Genomic DNA, 21,233 nt, shown 5'->3' with positions numbered 1-21,233 from the left:
AAAAAAAACCTTTTTCGAAAGAACCCGTACTCCTGAAAAAATAAGGTGACGGGTTCTTTCAAAAAAGGGGTTTTCTTTCCTGAAAGAACCCCGTCTACACTGCCGGGGGGAGGAGGGGAGTTCAAAAAGCCCTTTTTTGAAAAAGCACTCGGACGTGATTATGCAAATGAAGCGCAAGATTTGTAAATCCGCACTTCATTTGAATTTTCAATCTGCTTCATTTGCAGAGGAATCCAGTCTATAACTGTCCATCTCCCATTAAAACCCACTCCTAGATGTTAGTGCATGGAACACAAATGCAGAAAGCAGATTTTTTTTTAATAAAGACTGCAGCGTAGTTCATTATACAGCCTGAATGTAAATTGCTGTGTGAGAATTACTGTGCATCTTGCAAAACCTGCTACAAATGCAGTCAATAATTCCAAGACCTAAACTCCAAGACCTAAAAACCTTTGAAAGGGCTACAGGATCAGGTGTATAATGAGGAATTATTCTTCTCCTATATATGAGAACTTGCTACAAATTGTCATATTGCAACATATCAATACAGAGCACTAGATGGTAATTTCTCATCTATCCCTATAGACATTTTCATAATCCTATGGAGTATTTTGTTGTGACTATTAGATTTTAAGTATTATCAACTAAAGTCCAATAAACTGACATAAAAGAAATTCAGACTCAGCTCTCTCGACAGAGCTGAGACATACTTGGCAATTTCATTCAGCTTTCATTAAGGGTCTCATCCACAAGTGGTAAAAAGTGCAAAGGCACAGAGAAAATAGAAATGTATTAATTCCATTAAGAGTTTGATTTTATTTTATCTGGAGCTTTCGTGGTTTTAAAAAAGAAGGTATTTCATTAAAACTAACATACCTGGCAGCCTGTTTATAGTTTTCCAATTCCTTCTTTAATCTTCTGTTCTCTATCTCCAAATGCTGATTGTAAGTGTACATATCTGGGACAAATCCAATGTCTTTACGATCAATTATACCTTTCTGCATTAGTTCATACCTAATGTAACAAACAGATAGATGTTTTACTTTAAGTTCTTCTGTCCCCCCACCTAAGTGTTTCCCCCCACCATGTTTAATTTTACATTAAATAGAACTGCTAACACACATACCAGCCTCATTGAAAAATTATTTTATACTCAAACAATGATAGTACCACTCACTCTGTTATGCTGTATTTTAATTCCCTTATTTTTAGCAGTTTTCCCTAACAGCCAAAACACATCTTATTTATAGTTTACTGCCTTAGCCTCAACATTAGTTCTTTTCCTTCCTTCTAATTTACGTTATTGAAAGAAAACCTAAAGAATAAATATTAACCTCAATTTGTAGCCACTTAAAAGTAGTAGCCTCCATAGATACATAAAGTCCTTTTAGGTCAGTCTCAAATACATGCATTTTTTTTTTAATGAAGGCATCTACAATTTTGTTTGAGTCATAGGGTATGTCCAGACCACATGGCTCTGCTGACGGAGCCATATAGATGAGTTTACTAGACATAGGAAAATAAAGTGGCAATTTAAATAATCGCCGCTTCATTTACATCAAAATGGCCACCGTGCTGTGCCGATCCGCTGTTTGGCGGCACAGAGGGGCAGTCTGGACATGATGTGGTCGACAAGGGAAGCCTTTGTCGACTGCTCCAGTATGCCTTGTGATATGACCCATAGAGATGACCCCATCAATGGTCCCAAGTATGAAACTCATAGTGCACTAGGAGAAATATCCTAATAAAACTATCACTTTCTCTTTCATTTTACTAATGGCACTCTTTCATATCAGCATTATATTATATTTTCTCCTTGATTGTTTTGAAAGAGCTAATCACAAGCACATTTCCCATTGCTCAATATATTTATATATTTTTATTACTATCAAGCGAAATCTTGAGCCTACAAGCTTCTGTGATATAGCCTGTTTTGTGCTCCACACAGTTGCAGACAAAACCATATCTTGGCCGTGAATAGTGACTTTTAGGTGTCATGAATATTTGCAGATTACTCATGCAATATCTCAGTCATTCTTGCAATACTGTCTTTAACTATACCCAATCTAAGCCTCAAACTCTTTAAAGCAATCCAGCTCATAGGAATGATGTTATTGGAGATGCAGAATACCATTCAGCAGAAGATTAAGTGCCACATAGGCTTGTTGACAATACAAAAAGATAGATGATGCTATCCACAAGAACAATATTGTCTGACAGCTTTGGTCATAGTTCTACTTGAGCTGGGACTGAGTGTGAACCTCAAGATTTGCCAAGACAAAAAACAAATCCATACACAAATTTAAGAGCATAGGGGCTCCAGTTAACCCAAGGTGCCTCTGTGCCAGCAGAGATTATAAAGAAGTTTCATAGATTCCACAGCCATAGAGATGGCTTCCTAGTACACAGAAGTACAGTGTACGCTGCTTTCTTAGCTCTGACCAGGTAATGTGGCTCCATTCTTTGTTACAAAGGAGCAGATCATCAGCTGGTGGAAATGGTCAAAATTCTTTCAAGAGCAATGAAACTATACTCCAAGGAGCCGTGCCAATGTACCACAGCTCAGCATCAGCTCAAGGGAGCTGTGCCAATTTACACCAGTTCAGGATCTATCCCAGAATCCTTGGCTCCACCAACCATGATTGCCAGAGAGAGAGGTGTTGGAGCTGGAATTTCTAGAGGAAAGCACATCAGCAATCAGGTAGGCTAACCACATTACCCAAGTTATGCTACAAGAAAATGATGGCCATATCGGCTACATCTACACTGCAGTTATTTCATAATAAGCTATTCCAGAATAGTTATTCCAAGATAGCTTATTTCGAAATAGCTCATCTACACTGCAGGGAAGCTTCAAAATTAGTCTGAGGCAGACTTCCCAATGTAGACGTGCGATCTCGATTTAGAGCCCCAGGAGGAATAACTTAAAATGGGCCTGGTGGGAGGCTATTTTGAAATAGCAGAAGTGGTATGTCTTCACATGCCTTATTTCAAAATAGCTATTTCAGAATAGGCGTTATTCTTCATAGAATGAGGTTTACAGAAGTCAGAATAAGCTGTCCGTTATTTTGAAATAACAGAATTGCAGTGTAGACACTCGCATAGATATTTCGGAATAATGGCCACTATTCTGAAATAACTTAGTTGTATACCCACACCCATTATGTCTTTAATTTTTAAGTAGAGGTCTCATTAAATTATTAAAATCGAGGGCTTTTTTGTCAGTCCATGTATGGCATTGTCACAGTCCTAATAAAACACTGAATAATCTAGCTGGGTAATTTGGGAACCACCCACGGATTTAAAAGTAGCCATCCTTCTACAGAAACCAAAAACAAAAAAACAAAACTTCAAAACCATATGAAACAAGAAACAGCAAAACTGCAATTCATTAGCAAATTTAATACAATCAGATTAGGACAGAATAAGTATTTAGATTGGTTCTCTCACTACAAAGGCAATTTCCCCTTCTCTTGGTATAGACAACTCATCAACTGCTGTGAGGGAGCCGCATCCTCCCTGACTTAATTGGCCTCATTAATACCGGTTCTACACTTGGTAAGTAACTTCCCTCTTTTGTTATACTTTTGTTATACCCACACATACTGTTATATTTTATATATACATCCATCCCTGTCTCTATCGTTCCCATTCCAATTCATCTATCATTCCCATTCCAATTCATCTGATGAAGTGGGTTTTACCCCAAAAAGTTTATGCCCTAATAAATCTGTTAGTCTCTAAGGCGCCACAGGACCTCCTGTTTTTGCAGATACAGACTAATGTGAATACCCTTCTGAGACTTATGCTTAGATAATTTTATTTCTCTCTCTCTCTCAAAATTTGGAAAGGAACTGTGAAGCAGATTGAAGTGTGATTATAGCCAGGCATACATAGTACAGATGGGCATTCTTCAAGCTCTTTACCGCAGCTTAACTTGAAATAACCCAAGTACCTACTACATGAGATTCTCAAGAAGAGAGACCATCATTTGAGAGGTTATGACTTAAAGCACATTTGGATCTAACCTAAAATTCTGACATTCAATACAAGCTATAAATAAATTCATGTCTCCAGAAATGTTCTGAAGGAACTGGGTGGTGTGATGATCCTGCAGTTGTTAGCTAATGAATGGGTACTTGACTGATTAGCATGACAGTTCATCTTTGGATATCAGATAAAATGCTCTGCATTTTTAATATTTAAGATGACACGCTGTCACACTCCAGTTCTTATTGGAAATTTCTGCAGCAAGGCCAAGAAAGAAAAGAGCATAGAAGTTCAACTACCTTTTTACTCTTAAAATAGACACTTCAACCTACCACTGAGGCAGATTAGTGGGGACTTGCAGTATCATGCTGTCTGTACCTCTCTCTTATGAACAGGTTCAGGACAAATGGATAAGACTTAGATATCCATTAACTGCAGTGTACTTTAGAAGCCTGACATATTTCCCATTATACGCTCAACGGCATGATATTATATTTACAATTTAGTGAAAACATAACACGTAGTGTCTAGTATGTACTCACTATTAGGAAATATTTTGTTTACTCATTATATAAATTATGTAAAGTGCACTCTGACATTAAAGTTATAGGTGATCTGTAAATGCACAGGGCTACAAATACACAGCTATCTAGATAAAATATATGGCTTTAAAGAGCAGAATGGGTGCCTCTAAATGGTTGCAAGTGAAGCAGCAATTTTATGTCCTTTATTTTCCTTCAATGGGGGTAGATTTTCACTGTATAGTCTGGCCAGCACAAAGGGTAACACATTGGTGCACTGCCCCTTGAATAGCCTTTGTGTGTATGTGGGAGCGGGGGTGGATTGTGACTCAATCATAGTCTGTCTCCAGATTTCTCTGCTCCTCCAGGAAGGAATTATGCTGTGCTGGATCTATGCTCAGTGCTGCAATCTTTCCTCAGACTGCTGGTTCAACTGCACAAGACAGGACGCTGCAGCTCTGCAGAGCCTGCTTTCCACTCCCACTGCTATACCATAATCCATGTAACCTGTACAAGAGAGAAGGTATGCTCTGCACTCCCTGACAGCCTGGCATGGCCACTCAAGACAGTCTATGAATTTGTCCCTACTTAGTGAAGATAGATTAGCAAATTATGTATCCATCCCCCAAAGTGCTAGGAGACAGCTCACCTTTCACCCAAAGCCTGAAAGACAAGCAGCTCTTTGTAGATCGAGGAATGTTTAAAAAAAGCGATTGCCAGTTAAGAGTTTTCTGACCAAAGGTAGCCAAAGTTGGAGGAGAACTGATCAGCAGCTGGCAATGAGCACTTTGGAACTATACCAATTGATGCAAAGGTCTGCAGTGAATCTCTCTTTATGTTTCATTTTCCAGAGCTGTCAATCCAATACCATCAGCAAGCAAAAAAGGCATTACAAAAAGACTGGGGAGTCAGAAGAATACAGAACATACAAGAAGCGTACAACACTTTACAATATTCCATAAGCATTTGCAAACAAGGTTTTAAATTCCCAGGAGCATCGTTAGACACGCTACGACGTGCATGAGATTTGCACAAATAAAATACGATACAGCACCATTCATTACAATAAAGAAAATACGTACTTATTATCATTTAAGATAAGACATCAATATGAATAGGAAACATGTGATATATCCAAAGATAGTTAAAAGTACTCTATTTTCTCTATAGACACTAATAATTTTGTCCAATTTAATACAGCATTAGATCTTAGGCAGACTATTATATTTAAGTGGATCATTTGACAAATTAGTCAAGCTTTTTTTATGTAAATGAAAAAGATTCTTAACTAATTATTTTCTCATTTTAATTCCCATTAGGACTTGATCACAGCTTGGATCGGCTGTACAGGAGGAAGAGGAAGATATCAGTTCAAAGAAGAACTTGATAGCACTAATCTGTGCTCACTTCATTAAACAGTGTAAATCAGCAATTTAAAACCAGTTTTGATACCACTTGCTAATATCATACAAATGTATTTCAAAGGAAGTGGCTTAATACCATACAATTCAATTCTGAAAATCCTTATCTATACAAGTAGTATCTCTGAAGTTAAAGGGATTGCCCATGCAAGGAAGAAATATTCATGTGAGTAAATGTTCGAAAGATGAAGCCCATAAATTAGGATTTGAACCACTTTTATTTAGAGTCTGTTTTGCCAAAAGACTTGAATCCAAGCAAGATATTACCCTTACAAAGTTTCATTTCCATACAAAATCTGTCATTTATATCTGTGTAGTCATAGCTGTCTGTTGCCATCAGAGTTACATATCTGATATCCATCAGCTGCTTACAAGCTAAGAGTTACAGAAGTTCCTGAATGGTGCTCTTTATGCATGAATGTACTGAATTTAAAATAATGTCACTGTATAAAAAAAATGCAATATAAGTTACATAGGCAATGCCTGCCTTTGGAAACTCTGCATCAGTAACACCAGTGTCTTACAAGTGGCCGGGAATTGGTCCAATGAACGAGACACAGTAACAGAGGGTACGTCTAAACTGCATGCCTCTGTCGGCAGAGGCATGTAGATTTGTTTGTTCAGCAAAGGCAAATGAAGCCGCGATTTAAATGACGGCAGCTTCATTTACATTTACATGGCTGCCGCGCTGAGCCGACAAACAGCTGATCAGCTGTTTGTCGGCTCGCGCGCTAGTCTGGACGTTCCCCCTGTCGACATCAAAGCCCTTCGTCGGCAGCCCCGGTAAACCTCATTCCATGAGGAATAACGGGGCTGCCGACAAAGGGTTTTGATGTCGACAGGGGGAACGTCCAGACTAGCGCGCGAGCCGACAAACTGCTGACCAGCTGTTTGTCGGCTCAGCGCGGCAGCCATGTAAATGTAAATGAAGCCGCGATCATTTAAATCGCGGCTTCATTTGCCTTTGCTGATCTGTCTAATCTACATGCCTCTGCCGACAGAGGCATGTAGTCTAGACACAGCCTTAGTGAGCAGTAAACAAGAAAGATGTTTTAACCCTAAAACATATGTCTGTAAAATGTTACATTTTTCATTAGGTGAAAATACATTTTTTTCCTATTGCATTATTCGAAGATAGCTTGTAAAACAGTCTAAAAAACACCAAACAGTTCTCAACAGCTTTAAAAGCAAGACTAAGGGTACAGCTACACTGCAACCCTATTTTGAAATAACTCGCGCTATTCCGAAATAACTTAGTCCGTATCTACACAGCAGGCAGTTATTTCGAAATGGTGTCAAAATACTGTCAAGCTGGAAGACTTCTTACTCCGACTCCTATAACCCTCATTGTATGAGGAGTAAGGGAAGTCGGAGGAAGAGTGCTCTATTTCGAAATAAGTGCGGTGTAGACACTCCCTATTTCGAAATAAGCTACGCAATTGACATAGCTCCATTTGCATAACTTATTTCGAGTCAAGCCCTTCAGTGTAGACTCACCCTAAGGCATTTCAGGGTAATACAATGTCTCTCCCACCAACAATTATTTGGCGGGTTTGAAACAGGCTAACAGAAGCTGTATCATTAGAATCTTGCTACCAGAGCCACTCTTACAGATCCATAATATAGCTCTCTCTCCCCCAGGAGCTTTGTCATTCTGACAGTTAGTCAGTGAACGAAGTACCTGACTTGGAAATTATATTTTCAGAGCAATTCAGGGAACTCCTATATAACTTTCCTGTGGGTCAAAAAATCTCTATGAGCCACTTAAAAATACAGAGAAGAGACCTGGTGTTAGGTAGTCACAAGAACACTCTTCTGAGCGTTATTGTACTTAAATTAAAAAAGACAAAAGATACAACTGTAGCCATCACAATTTTCTAACCAATGTAAATGACAAAAATTATGATCATTCTCCCTAAAGATATGAAGTAACTATCCAATAGAACATGCTTCAAAACACTAGGGGAGCATCTACACATCACCCTAAACTAGAAATAAGATACGCAATTTTCTCTATGCAAATTGTGCATCTTATTTCGATTCTATTTCAAAATATGTTATTTCAAAATTTGGCGCATCTACAGAGCCCCAAATTTAGAAATAATGTGCTATTTTGAGACATTCCATAACCCTTGCGGAACGAGGGTTGCAGGGATGCCGAAATAGCGCACCCGTTATTTTGAAAAATTTCAAAATAACAGGTGGCTTGTTAAGATGCAGGGTAGCTATTTCAGGATAACTCCAAATATCCCGAATTAGCCACGCAGTATAGACCTACCCAGGGACAAGAAAACTGCTATGTGCCAGGCTTTCAAAAGTTCCCAGCACCTCAATAAAAGTGCCCAGATTTTGAAAAGGGAGAACAATGGAAAACTGTGGATTCTGAGAGCTTCCAGTCATTTCGTTTAGGCATATAAGTGGGAGATTTTGAAAAATCCTAAAATGACTGTTTCCATTATTCACATAAGCACAAATTTACTTTCAGAAACCTCCTCATCAAGAAAATATGCTTTTTTTTTCGAACACAAAAAGAGGCTGGATTTTCTACATTTATTCCAAAGTCCCCACAGTTAGAGAGACAGTTTACAAGTTTTACCATTCGGTTTGGAAGCAGTCAAGGGTTCTGGTCATCCTCATTCTGACCAGGAAATTGCAAAGAAAGTCATCCACAACTTCAGGGATTTCAGACACTGACTGCTTAGATATTAGATCCGATCGCTGAGCCTGAAATTAAAAAGGTTAATCATTGTTATTTTAAATGTGCGCAATTCCTGAAAAAAAGATACAAGAACCCATTACTTTGAAGGCCAGGGCCACTCTCCATCCAATAGTCATTTGAATAAAAGAATACAAGAATGTTATATAAAGACTAGCCCAATAGCCCATCATAACATGGGATTTTCAGGTCTCTCCTCCACGTCCTATTCCCTCTCTATCTCGGTCTCCTCTCCTGAGCCTCCAGTCTCTCGCTCCATCTCTCTCTCTGCCCCCTCTTCCTACTTCCTCCCCCCCTTTCTCAGCTCTCTTCTGTCTCCTGCCTCTCTCTCCATCTCTCTCTTCTCCCCCTCCTGCCTCTCACTCTCTCTTCCCCTCCCCCTCCTGCCTCTCTCTCACTCTCTCTTTCTCTTCTCCTCCTCCTCCTGCATGGGGAGCACGGAGCCCAACGGGCAGTTTTCACCGCTTGCTCCCATGTGGCAGCCCAGCTGAGTGGCTGCCTATGAGCTCCAGCTGCCTCCCTGCACCGTTTCCTTTCACCCCAGCACTGATCCTGCAGCCTCCCAGTTGTCCTCCACCTTCTCCTCCCCCTCGTTCCCCCGCCTTTCCCCCCCGGCCTGGCTCAGCGCCCAGCCCCCACTCACAGGTGCCAACTGGAGGACTGAGCAGGGGGCAGCCATGGAGCAGGTGGCTAGAAAGAAGTGGCACTTTCCCCTTAAAAACGCCACTTCTCTCCAGCTGGCTATGCAGCTGCTTGTGCTCCTCCAGCCTGGGCTCACTCTACCAGGCTGGTTGGACCAGACGTCAGCACAGTAAGGACATAACGGAGGCTCCAGGACCTGCCCCCTGGGCATGTACATCAGCACCCCGCCCCCCCTTTGCCTTCCGCCATGGCTCTTGGCTTACTTTTGCGCCACTCAGCCAGGCCGCCGCGCGGGAGCAAGCCCGGCTGAGCAGCACACAAGTCAGCCGAGCACCACGGCGAGAGGCAATAGCCCCGGCAGGAGGCAACAGCCAGTGTTTCAGCGTTACAGAGTCACAGACATTGGGCTACTATATATATGATATGTTGTTGTGTATAAGAAAGGTGACCATTTATATCACTGTTACACAATTTCCATGAATCTCATATAAAATAAATCATGTAAGGCATCAGTAGAAATGTTATAATCAAGTATAATTATCCTGGATAAATCCATATATCATCTTTGCATTTGAAGTTACGAAATAACTGTATTGTATTCCTAAGTATGGATATCCACCCAGAGGTGTTTACATCAGGGCTAGAAAGCTATATATTGATGGCCCATCAAAGCCTTCTTGTGTGATGCCAGGATAGTCACTTCAGCTGAAAAATGCGAAGAACACCTGTTTCATGAGACTGTTGTGCATACAAAACCCATTAATGACAGAGGTGCCCACATATGGCAGAGATACAGACCACAAAAGAAATGAGACGGAAGCACTATGCAAGGTTTTCAGCTTATTTATTCAGTGTAAGAGTTTTGTCCAATTTATTTTTCTGAAAAAAAAACAATAAAGCCAACCACCTGCGGATTCTGGAGAGGATGCTGAGTGTGGCGATATCAAACTTTTCCAATAAAAGCCATTAGGACTTCCTCATAACCTTGGGTCTGTCACAGCACCATTTGCTGGTACTCAGAGGAATTTTCTGTCCAAAGAACACCGAAAAAGATTAACTCCAAACAAAATGGGAGGTGGCAGCACATTCCTTCAAAATTTACTTAGCTGGAAGGAAAGGGAAAAAACCCACAGAAGTGCAGAATTTTGGAATGCAGGGTCAAATTAAAATCAAATGTATTAAGGCAGAATATAAACTAATCTTAGAAGAGAATTTGACTTTTCACATGTGACACAAAAGGCTGCAGAAATGAAGTGTTCCTAAAGCCTAAGGTAACACAGATCCATTTTCTTTTATGGAAAAAAAATCTAGATTCGTAAGTTCTATGCATTGTCAGAGAAGAGATGATGTTCCCATTTAAAAGGCTCTGTCATTTTCATAGAGAGAGATTAAAAATACATCCTGAGGAAACATCTCCATCATAATTCTACTTACTTTGTGTGCTACACAATTTAGAGAGATCAAAACAGAGGAGAAGGTGGGACATATAAAGGAAAAATGTATAAAGAACTCAAGATTCATTTTTTCACATGGAAAACAAGGTACTTTTGAGAGGAATTACATTCGGGGATCAGCCACCAGCTTACAAGATACTGTTCTAAGCAAGAGCAACAGCAAAAGTAAGGAGGTAGGACTGAATCAGGACACTTGGCTACATCTACACTACAAAGATTTTTCGAAAGAAGATATGCAAATTCCCAGGGAATTTTTCTTCCGGTTGCATTTTTGAAAGAGGATCTTTCAAAAATGAAGGTAGTCTGGATGCGTTTTTTTTTTCAGAAAAAAAAAATCTTTTTTGAAAAACCACGTAAACTTCCTAAAAAAAGGAGGAGTGTTTTTTTCTAAAAAGGTTTATTTTTCCCAAAAAAACCCGCATCCAGACTGCTTTCATTTTCGAAAGATCCTCTTTGAAAATGCGATCGGAAGAAGGTATGCAAATTCCCAGAGAATTTGCATATCCTCTTTTGAAAAATCTTTGTAGTTCAGACGTAGCCAAAAGACTGAAAGGGGTGGCAGCTAAAGAATCCGCTTTGGGCAGAGAAGCTGTACATGCAAGCCACCATGCCATCCCCACATACAGGTTTAGCAGCCTGATCGGGCATAGTGAGCTCTGATCTATCTTCTGTTGACAACAGGTCCTGAATGTTTACACCAACAGAATGTGTTAGAGCTGCTCCCTTGCACCTCTAGCTTTCACTAGGCCTGTGCAGGTTAGGATCCAGGAGCCAAACTGACCCCAGAGATCTCGGAAGAAGAATTTGTCCTGTTATTTCTTGCAGCAGCATACCTTTAATCACATCACTAGTGTTTTCCTTCCCCACAAGATAATGGATGCTAACACATACTAGCTGTTTGGCACAGTAGTCTTGGTTTACTGAAAGTGCCAGTCATTAGAATTCAGAAAACTCTCTTCTTGAGTTTTACTAGCTATGTTTGATCTTCTTAAAGAAAATTAAAACCATGGACATAGATATAAATAACCATGATTTTTAAATTTGGGGAACTTAGTAAGCTTACTATACTTTTGGACATTTACTTGATCTATGCACCACCACTGCATAAATGCTTTATTACCTTAACATGTGCATTTAAATAGGGGTGACACATTTTTATTATGGAATTGGGTGCAAAGCTGAACTGAAGCCATAGAGGAAGGTAGGTGTGCCAGGACATTTAAATCCCAACAGAAACCAGACACAGGGACTACCAGGTGACACTTGCAAGTGTACCAGGGAATCTCACAGCTACAATCTTTCATTGTCTCAATTGTGCCTCACGTAAAGAAGTGTTTCTAAGCACAGTGTTGAGATTCAGGTTCAATAGGGGAAAAAATCAGAGATATTACAGTATTACTATTTGCTGAGTCACCAAAACCTCTTGTTTCAATGTTTAGGTTTTCTAGTAAATGAGCAATAAACAACCTAGTTTATACGCCTCATAAAATATGCAATAAATATTTAATTATGGAAGCATTCAGGCAATTAACAAGTACCTTTGTTTTGCACTACAGACCCTACCATTAATAGCAGAAAGTGATTTACATATACTATGTTTCTAAAATACTATGATTAACCATGAGAATTGAATTAGATATCTCAGTACCAAATCCAGAAGCAAAGAGAAACCTTTTAGCTAAAACACACACACACACACACACACACTGAACTTGAGGCTAGCTATGCACATAGTGCTTGCTTTTTGCTATCAAAGCTTCAATAAGCTTTGGGTACTCAAACAAGATTTTATATATTAAACACATCCACACCAAACGTATCATACATCAAGTGTTCCTCTGTAGCAGTCTTACAGTTCAACAGAGAAACTTCTGAAACAGTTGAAAAATTAGACTAGTAATATTCTCCATAGTCTTTTCCCCAAGTATCAAGTTGCACAGTCTGATGTAACTATAGCTGACCTTTGAATAATTTCAAATATTTCCAATGCTTCAAAATCTTCTTTTAAAAACTGAACCAATTTTCACACAACATGCCTCTTAGTTTGATATTTTCAGTTTAATACTGACCACAGAACTGATCATTTTACTAATCCACACAAAATAGATCTTTCCTCAGTTGTCACTGAGAACTGATCACTTTAATTTAAAAAAAAGTTACATTCATTTGCCTTTGCAGAACAAAGATGACAATCGCTCACTGCTTAAATGAAAAAATATAAGAAACTGATGGTGGTATAAGGGAAAAGAAAGATATCTTATTATGTTAGTCTAGTAAGCCAACCCAAGTAATTTTTCTGCAAGTGAAGTAGCATCTGAACTCACTGTGGTATACTGAAAGCTGTTTTCAAGTTGTGATCAATTAGAATTCTCAGGGATTTTCCTAGACCTGCCTGCAGAGGAATGGCTGGCTGGCTCTATAGGCAAGCATTTCATGTGGTCCTGGCAGCAGAATACATTTTGCTAAGAGTCAACCTACAGTAGGGAGGAATGAGTAGGGCCACTCTGTTTTAGGAAGCAGCCTTCTTTTCCTCTCACCAGTTTGAGGTTCTTGGTGTTATTCTGAATTCTGACAAATTAAGCAGAGTCATGTTACAGCCTTCCCACAGAAGCTTTTCTATTCCTGGTTTTTGTTAACTACAGTGTAAAAAAAGAAACTAAAATTAATACTAGATGTTATCTAAATGATCAATCTGATTGTATCTGTCATTCATCCTAGGCAGCTAGATATATACTTGTGGGGTTTTTTAAAGCATTTCAGTAATTCTACTCCTGTTCAGCAAAGCATTTAAGGGCATGTTAAATAGCGATTGACACACATGCTTCAACAGAACTTAAACACATGGGTAAAGGCCTTTGTTGAATCAGGGCCTATTTTATTTAACTCATTCCATTTAGAGAAAAGGATCCTAAAAACCCATTTTTGTGACTTAAGTCTACTTTTCCCCCTTAAAATATTGAGCAATGCATGAATTATATAATAACAAAACAGGCAAGCAGCGAATAGAGGATTATCAGGGTGGATGAAAAATGTATTTACACTTTGTTCTCAAAATGACATCACAGCTGATGATTCTAGAGATTTATGCCATAAGTAGTGTAAAAGAATCTATCCATAGTTTGTGCTCAATAATTAAGTATTCAGCGTGTAAGCGTTAAGCCAATAGAAATCAGTTTTATTACTGAGGGATTCTTAGCAACAATATTTGGAAAACTCTTACTATAATTTGTGCATCTTCAGCCTGCTCCTGTATTGTCTGTAAAGCCTTTTCCAGATCTTCATCACCTTCCAGAAGACTAACATCATCATCTGCTGGAACCTAAACCCAAATATCAATGAAGTCACATCCATACACATTAATGTATTATACTTTCTTCCCAAATATAATGAAGTCCTACTTTCACATAGTAACTTTCTAGAAGTCTTCCCTCTCCTATGTTAAATTCTATATTAATTCTTCCTCTACAGCTAATTCTTTAATTCATTTTCCAAGGCTAAAGAACTTTACTTCTTACATAAACACACCATCTTGTAGTTTTCATTTCTCTGCTTTATGAGAAGTCCCAGGTCCTCCTCAGCAGGGTCTGATAACAAATCCAGGCCAACACACTCTCCAGGTACAGGAAGATGGGCTGAGTTCTCAAAGGGTACATCTAAACTTGCTCCCCAGTTCGAACTAAGGATGTGAATGTAGCTGACCGAAATTGCTAATGAAGCTGGGATTTAAATATCCCACGCTTCATTAGCATAATCTCACTAAAAATGAGGAGTAACATTAGTTCGAACCAAGGGGTTTGATTCGAACTAATGTGTCCCAGAGCGCACTTCCTGGTTCCAATCAGCTGGGGAGCAGAATAGCGCGCGGGCGAGAGTATGCTAATGAAGCACGGGATATTTAAATCCCCGCTTCATTAGCAATTTCGGTCAGCTACATTCGCATCCCTAGTTTGAACTAGGGAGCAAGTGTAGATGTACCCAAACTCTTACTAACACTTTGCTCACCTCTCTGTTAGGTTTACACTCCTTCACACAACAGCTATTCAGAGAGAGATCAAGCACAGGCTTTAGAAGATGTTATTTATTTATATCAAAGACTAGGATATTAATATACTGAAAACAAAATCCAAGAAAGCAAAGCTATATTATAAAATATAAACATAAATATGCAAAATCCTCACTATGACTAAGCTGAAATCAGCTAACCTGAGTTACTGCTGCCTTTTACAAATTATTTAAATGGCAAAATGACATAATAAATCAAATGTTACTAGTTCTCTTTATTAAATGAAAATACATACTTAAAACCATGCATATCTTGTTAAATTGTTGGGCTCCAGGGCAGCTGTGCCTTTCCCCCCCAACCTTGTCAGCAGCCCAGGGTGCATTTAAATACAAGAAGAGATGGGTGCTGCAATACAGATATCACTTAAAACTATCTCCTATGTTTTGAGCTCTATTGATGAAAGGCTCTCTAAAAGAAAAAGCTATTACTGTTATCGTTGGCAATGTTATTATTAAATAAGTTACCTCTTCATACTGATAATCATCTTCAGAATCTTCTGTAATGGAAACTTCTGTATGTTTTGTCAAGTCTAACACAACTGACGTAGTCGGTGCTTTCCAATGAGAATTAAAATGATTTTTTAAATTAGCATTAAAAATAAAGCAGTTGTTCATAAAGCAGTGTCTAGCAGCCTCTCGCCTGATCTCTGTAAGGCCAATGTTCATATATTTAGGGCTCACATTAGCCCTTGGATGCCCCTACACAGCTCCTATGAAAGGCATGTTTCTGCATTCAAGAACAGAAATAAGCACTCAAACTTTTCACTGAAGGATTGGGAAAGCATTAAAATACCACCTATTTGCTTTGCTATCTGTGAATCCAGTTGCTGTGCTTAACATATGCCATATGCCAAACTTTACTCTGAGGAACATAGTCACAGTTGCTATACTGCACTAGGGGACTTTTCACTGTTCTTACGCCTCTGGGTGAATTTCATTCTTTTAGAAAACTAGCCATTTTCATCAGGTTTAGCAATCTGATATTACAAATGCACAGCTGTGTAGATCCACACTTTGGGGGGAAATAACAGTAAACTGAGCACTGATGCTGCTGTTATGTCAGTATAACAACCCTACATCTCCTTTAGTTACACTAGGAAAAAATTGGATTAACTGATTTAAATGGGAAAATTGACGAGTGTGTGTTTCGTGAATGCTTTACAATCTCCTTCTGGCAAAGCGTCTCAGCAGCAGCCCCTGCATCTGCTGCATGGGGGCAGGGAGAGCATAGCGGAGAGCAGTTGCACTTGTGGACAGGACTTTGAAGAGCTGTCCTGAAGAACCAGAGCTTTGGCCAACCCTCCTAGATTTTAGCAGCTGTCTCATTTCTGAGTCTCAACTCCTCTCTCCCAATCAAATTCTGGGGACCTTACAATTATCTTTGTTCCTTTCATGCTCTTAAGAAACTAGTAGTAGTGCTGCTCCTTTAACTGCATGGGGAGGAAAAGTAAGCAGCAAAGTGATCCTGGAACCACTAACAGTTTGCTAGAGGGGCAGAAAGAGCTAAGTGGCTGCAGCTGCTCTAATGTAAATATGATAAGGCAGGGCAGGAGGGAGAAGGATTGCTTTGGACCTATTGCTCCTAAAAGATAGAGGGTGCAAAAGCAATAATTGGGGAAACTACGAGTTTTTTAACTTGTACTGGAGATTGATAGGGAGTGCCAAAAGCAGAGGAAGTCTGGTGTCAGAAGAATTGATTTGGGAGGTTAGGTGTTTTGGTTGATTTGGTTTGGTAAGTAGTCTGTCTCTATTTACCGGAAGATCAATTGATCGTCTGGGGTTTGATTTAGCAGGTCTAGTAAAGATCTGTTAATAGAATTCTGAGGGAGCCACTGTCACCAGGAGTAAGGAGAGTCAATGGGAGCATTTCTCTCATTGATCTCCCACTGAGAAAATGGCACCAAGCTCATCTTATGGTACACTGACTCCAGATACATTATTTATGTAGTTGGAGTTGTGTACTTTAATCCGACCTCTCCCCCCTACAGTGTAGACCTGGCCTCAGAATCATTTCTTAAAAACTAAATGCCCCTATGATCAATGTATTCTATATCCTTTCACTATACATACAATGGCCACGATGATACTTTATGTCTGGGGCAGATAGCTTGTGAATGAGACTTTAAAAAGTGAGGTCGTCTTTGCATAGTCTGGATACTAGGGCCCCCTTTTTATAAAGGAGGGGCTAATTCATGTACTTATGTATTTGTATTTGCTCTGCGATTATATTCCTGAATCGGATATGTGTAAATCTGCTGGTTTCTCTTAATATCCCTGGTTTATTTGGAGAATTGTACTTGGCTACATTGTATTTTATCCATATGTGCATCTAGAGAGAGAGAGAGAGAGAGAGAGAGAGAGAGAGAGAGAGAGGCAAGCAAAAGGGAAAAGTTAATTGTGTTATTGCAGAAGCTACAAAAATCTTTTTATTTAAAATGCTCATTTAAAAAGAGGATATTTAATTTTTTTTATAGTAGTGATTTTTAACTTACACACAGTAAAAGGATGCCTTTTCAGTCATTAAATCTCAGAGGGGTTGCTGTGTTAGTCTGTAACTTAAAAACGAGTAGTCCTGTAGCACCTTAGGGTGCATCTACACAGCACCCTCACCTCGAAATAAGCTATGTGTGATGCAAATTGCATAGCTGACTTGGAGGTTATTTAAAAATAAAGCACTATTTCAACAAATCCCTTAACCCTCATAAAACAAGAGTTACAGGGATGCCAGAATAGTGTGCCTCTTATTTCAAAATAAAGGATGGGTTTAAAGATGCAGAATTACTATTTCGGGATATTTCCAGTATCCCGAAATAGACCCTGCTGTCTAGATGTAGCCTTAGAGACTAACAAATATATATATATAGTACCACGAACTTTTGTAGGTGAAACCTACTTCATCAGATAATGAAGTCAGTCAGTACTAATTCTGCATTTGAGCTTAGAGGGCTTGCCCCACCAATGATTTTGAACTTTTGATAAGTCAAAAAAGTCTTAATATTCTCAGAACATTTTCTCCTTCACTCTCCAATAACTCAAGATCATGAAGGGATTTTGCTCCAGCTTTATTTAGAAAAAAAAAAAAAAAAAGCTGAGACTAGCAATAGTAAGTTTCAGCCATAAAGGACCTTTCAGAAAGCTATTTGTGCATAAACAGACATTTATAGTACACATCACAATGTAACTAACTGCCTTAATTATAGCAAAAGGTATAATAAAAGTAATATTCAACACAGGTATAATCTAGTCATCTGGGACTAAGAGTCACAAATGCCTGAGTTCTATTCTTACTCTGCTACTACACTGTTGTGTGGCAAATCAGATTAAACGTATGGGCCTTAGAGTCCCATATCTGTACAATAGAGATAAGTTACCTACTTTGCTGGATATATTTAATAATTATGATTTACCATTAATTCATTAGCATCATAACTGAATGGTACTTTATTCACAGTTTGCAAAGCACTCAGAAACTGAAAAATGTACCAAGTATTATTTTATTACTATATTTTTTAAAAGGCCCAATGTCATTGAAATTAAGCAGAACTTCTGGTACTGTCATGTTGTAGTGTTAAATAAGAGATTTGAATGTTTTGTTTGGTACAACTTAAATGCAGTACTGTGCATCTAGTAATTTGGCTAAAAACATCTCATTGGAATTGTATAATGAGCTAAACAGATTTTGTCCAATTGTTCTACATAGGTACAACACCATTCCTTTCTCTATTCTACAGCTATAGAATCTTTTATAATCTGAATATAAATGTCACTGCCATATCTACTAGACATTCCAAACTAATGCAATATGCTCTTGGTGACTTAAGAGCTTCAGAGAAGAGTAGTTTGCTGTTGCCTTTTTAAAAGTATTTTACTGACTTGATAGTCCTTATGTGTCATTATGGTCTACACCAGTGTTTCCCAAATGGTTTTCCGTGGAACCCCAGGGTTCCGCGAAGTGAAAATAAGGGTTCCACGAGAAAATTCCATTACAATAACTTTGTACGATTTTTTAAAAATAACAATTAATATTTAAGCATTTATAAACTTTATTGAAAACAATTTTCATGTGTGTTTGCCACGACAAGTGTCCCTGTGTAATGCCTGCTTAGCTAGAGAGTGGGGACGATGATGTCACTACTCTGTGCTGCATGCACAGTCAGTCAATGGTGCGATTGCCTGTTATATACCACCGTAAATCCCCGTACTCACTCGTTCTCAGTGTGATTTTTGTTTTTAAATATGTGCAATTAAACTAAATGTTGATCTCATTACCTTGTTTAGCATTTGTTTATTATTATCCTTACTTATTTGTGGTCTACTTTTTCAGCTCCATGTATAAGACTGTTATTAGGAGTGCCTCAAAATTCTTTTGAGTTTAAAAGGGTTCCGTGGCCAAATAAAATTGGGAAACACTGGTCTAAACTACCGTGTTATTGCAGGTGCCATGCTTCCAGAATAGAACCTCATATTAAAAATCTTGAAATTATTGTTCAAAAATTATATTTCAGATGCACAATCTTTGACAAAATTCCTCATTCCACTATATTTTTCAGCAAACATCCCATTTTATTTAAATGTTTTATGTAGTGCTTTTTATCAGCCCAAACACTGAAGAATTTCTCTGCTTTTAAGAAAACAAACTGAATTGTAGAAAAGTGGCTTACATAGGGTGACACAATGAGTCTGTCAGTACTACGGTTGAGAAGAGAAGTCAAATCTTTTGAGTGCCAGCCTTTAAATATACACTACTGGAAAAAACCACAAAAAATGAGTAATATCTTTGACTCTTTTTCAGTTATAAAAAGAGCAAACTGTGTTTCTAAATGTCGTAACTTGGAAATAAACCTTCTAAATTGCTGTAAGCCAAGTTAGTAATTCCTATATTGTCTAAAATATTGAGTTAAACATAGATTTGTAGGGACTGATTGGATAATTGAGGCACTTGATAATGAAATTAAGAGTCTTTCACTCTAGGCCTGTGGTTAAATATTGCTAAGTGGAAGAATGAGCAAATGTGTGAATTTGGTGCCTTATTTGATAACGGCTTGGAAAAATGTGCAAGACACCTGCTAGAGAGAGAGTACGAAAAGTGGTAAGAGGCAACAGCTCCCGTACTTTAGCTGTTGCTCATCACTTTCCCAAGCAGCAGCAGCAGCAAAGTGAAATTGTTATCTCTAGTTTCCCCCAGGGATTCTAAACAACAGTATATTCTGGCAACACTGAAATTAACTAGACTCTGGACAACCCCACTGTTAATACTCCTAACCCTTAGGTGAAACTAACGACAAGCGGGGCATCTCAGTTTTCCATATCAGAGGAGGAGTGGATTTAGCTGGGGAGGCGGGAAGATGGCATGGTGGCCTCGATTAACATTGTTCTAATCCTGAAGTCTGGGGACTGAGCTCACTGTGACCTTGGGGAAGGCAGTTGTGGTTTTGGGGGTTTTGGCCTGGCCCCTCCAGGGCTGCACGTGGCATGTACAACTGAGCTGCTGTATTAGCACCCACCCATCACCACGCTCTATGGGGGGGGGGGGCACGCAGAACATAAGAATGACCGTACTGGGTCAGACCAAAGGTCCATCTAGCCCAGTAGTCTGTCTGCCGACAGTGGCCAGCACCAGGTGCCCCAGAGAGGGTGGACCGAAGACAATGACCAAGCGATTTGTCTCCTGCCATCCCTCTCCAGCCTCTGCCAAACAGAGGCCAGGGACACCATTTTATCCCCTGGCTAATAGCCTTTTATGGACCTAACCTCCATGAAATTATCTAGCTTCTCTTTAAACTCTGTTATAGTCCTAGCCTTCACAGCCTCCTCTGGCAAGGAGTTCCACAGGTTGACTACGTGCGGTGTGAAGAAGAACTTTCTTTTATTAGTTTTAAATCTGCTACCCATTAACTTCATTTGGTGTCCTCTAGTTCTTCTATTTAGAGAAAGCCCCTATTGCATGGGGGGACTCCAGCCCACCCCATGGCTTCAACTTGCCCTGGGTGGGGGGGTCACACTCCCCCCATCTCCACGCCTGCCCCACAGCGAGACGCCCCCCCATGCAGCCCCCAGTCTCCCCCCGCCCTGTGGGAAGCCCCCCGGAAGATCCCCCCATCCCAGAGGATACGCTGCAGGCAGAAGGGCCCCTCAGCTCCGGCCACCGCCGCCTCCCCCGCCATGTCGCCGCTCCGGCCCGCTTGTTTACACTCCGCTCTCGCCGTTGCTAGGCTCCCCCACCCCACCTCTCGCGAGAGCAGGGAGCAGGAAGCAGCCCGCCTGGTTCTATCCAGGTTTCCCGGCGGGAAGGAGGGGAGGGAGGGAGGAGTTAAGGCGAGAAGCGGGAACAGCCGGACGCGATCCGGTCGCCATGGCAATCATCGCGGCTGGATGGCGGGGGGGGGGGAAGGAGGACAGTCCAATGGCACTTCAGAAGGGCGGGGCC

At 39.8% G+C, this 21,233-nt stretch overlaps 1 protein-coding gene across 4 annotated transcripts in view; it reads right to left on the bottom strand.

The window, feature by feature from the left end:
* SPAG16 (sperm associated antigen 16) overlaps positions 1-21,019 on the bottom strand; it is a 677,765-nt gene extending 656,746 nt beyond the window's left edge. For all 4 annotated transcript variants that reach the window (XM_014575658.3, XM_025186825.2, XM_075933953.1 and 1 more), the window contains exons 1-5: positions 20,919-21,019; positions 15,272-15,318; positions 13,965-14,063; positions 8,529-8,656; positions 877-1,014 (exon numbers count right to left, since the gene is read on the bottom strand). In XM_014575658.3, coding sequence (XP_014431144.2) covers positions 877-1,014; positions 8,529-8,656; positions 13,965-14,063; positions 15,272-15,318; positions 20,919-20,970 — 464 coding nt within the window. In that variant the 5' untranslated portion in view covers positions 20,971-21,019. The remainder of the gene's footprint in view (positions 1-876; positions 1,015-8,528; positions 8,657-13,964; positions 14,064-15,271; positions 15,319-20,918) is intronic.
* Between the last annotated feature and the right edge of the window lie 214 nt (positions 21,020-21,233).

The sequence above is a fragment of the Pelodiscus sinensis genome, chromosome 7 (genome assembly GCF_049634645.1).
Source record: "Pelodiscus sinensis isolate JC-2024 chromosome 7, ASM4963464v1, whole genome shotgun sequence".
NCBI lineage: Eukaryota > Metazoa > Chordata > Testudines > Trionychidae > Pelodiscus > Pelodiscus sinensis.
This window is presented reverse-complemented; position numbering and strand designations above follow the sequence as displayed.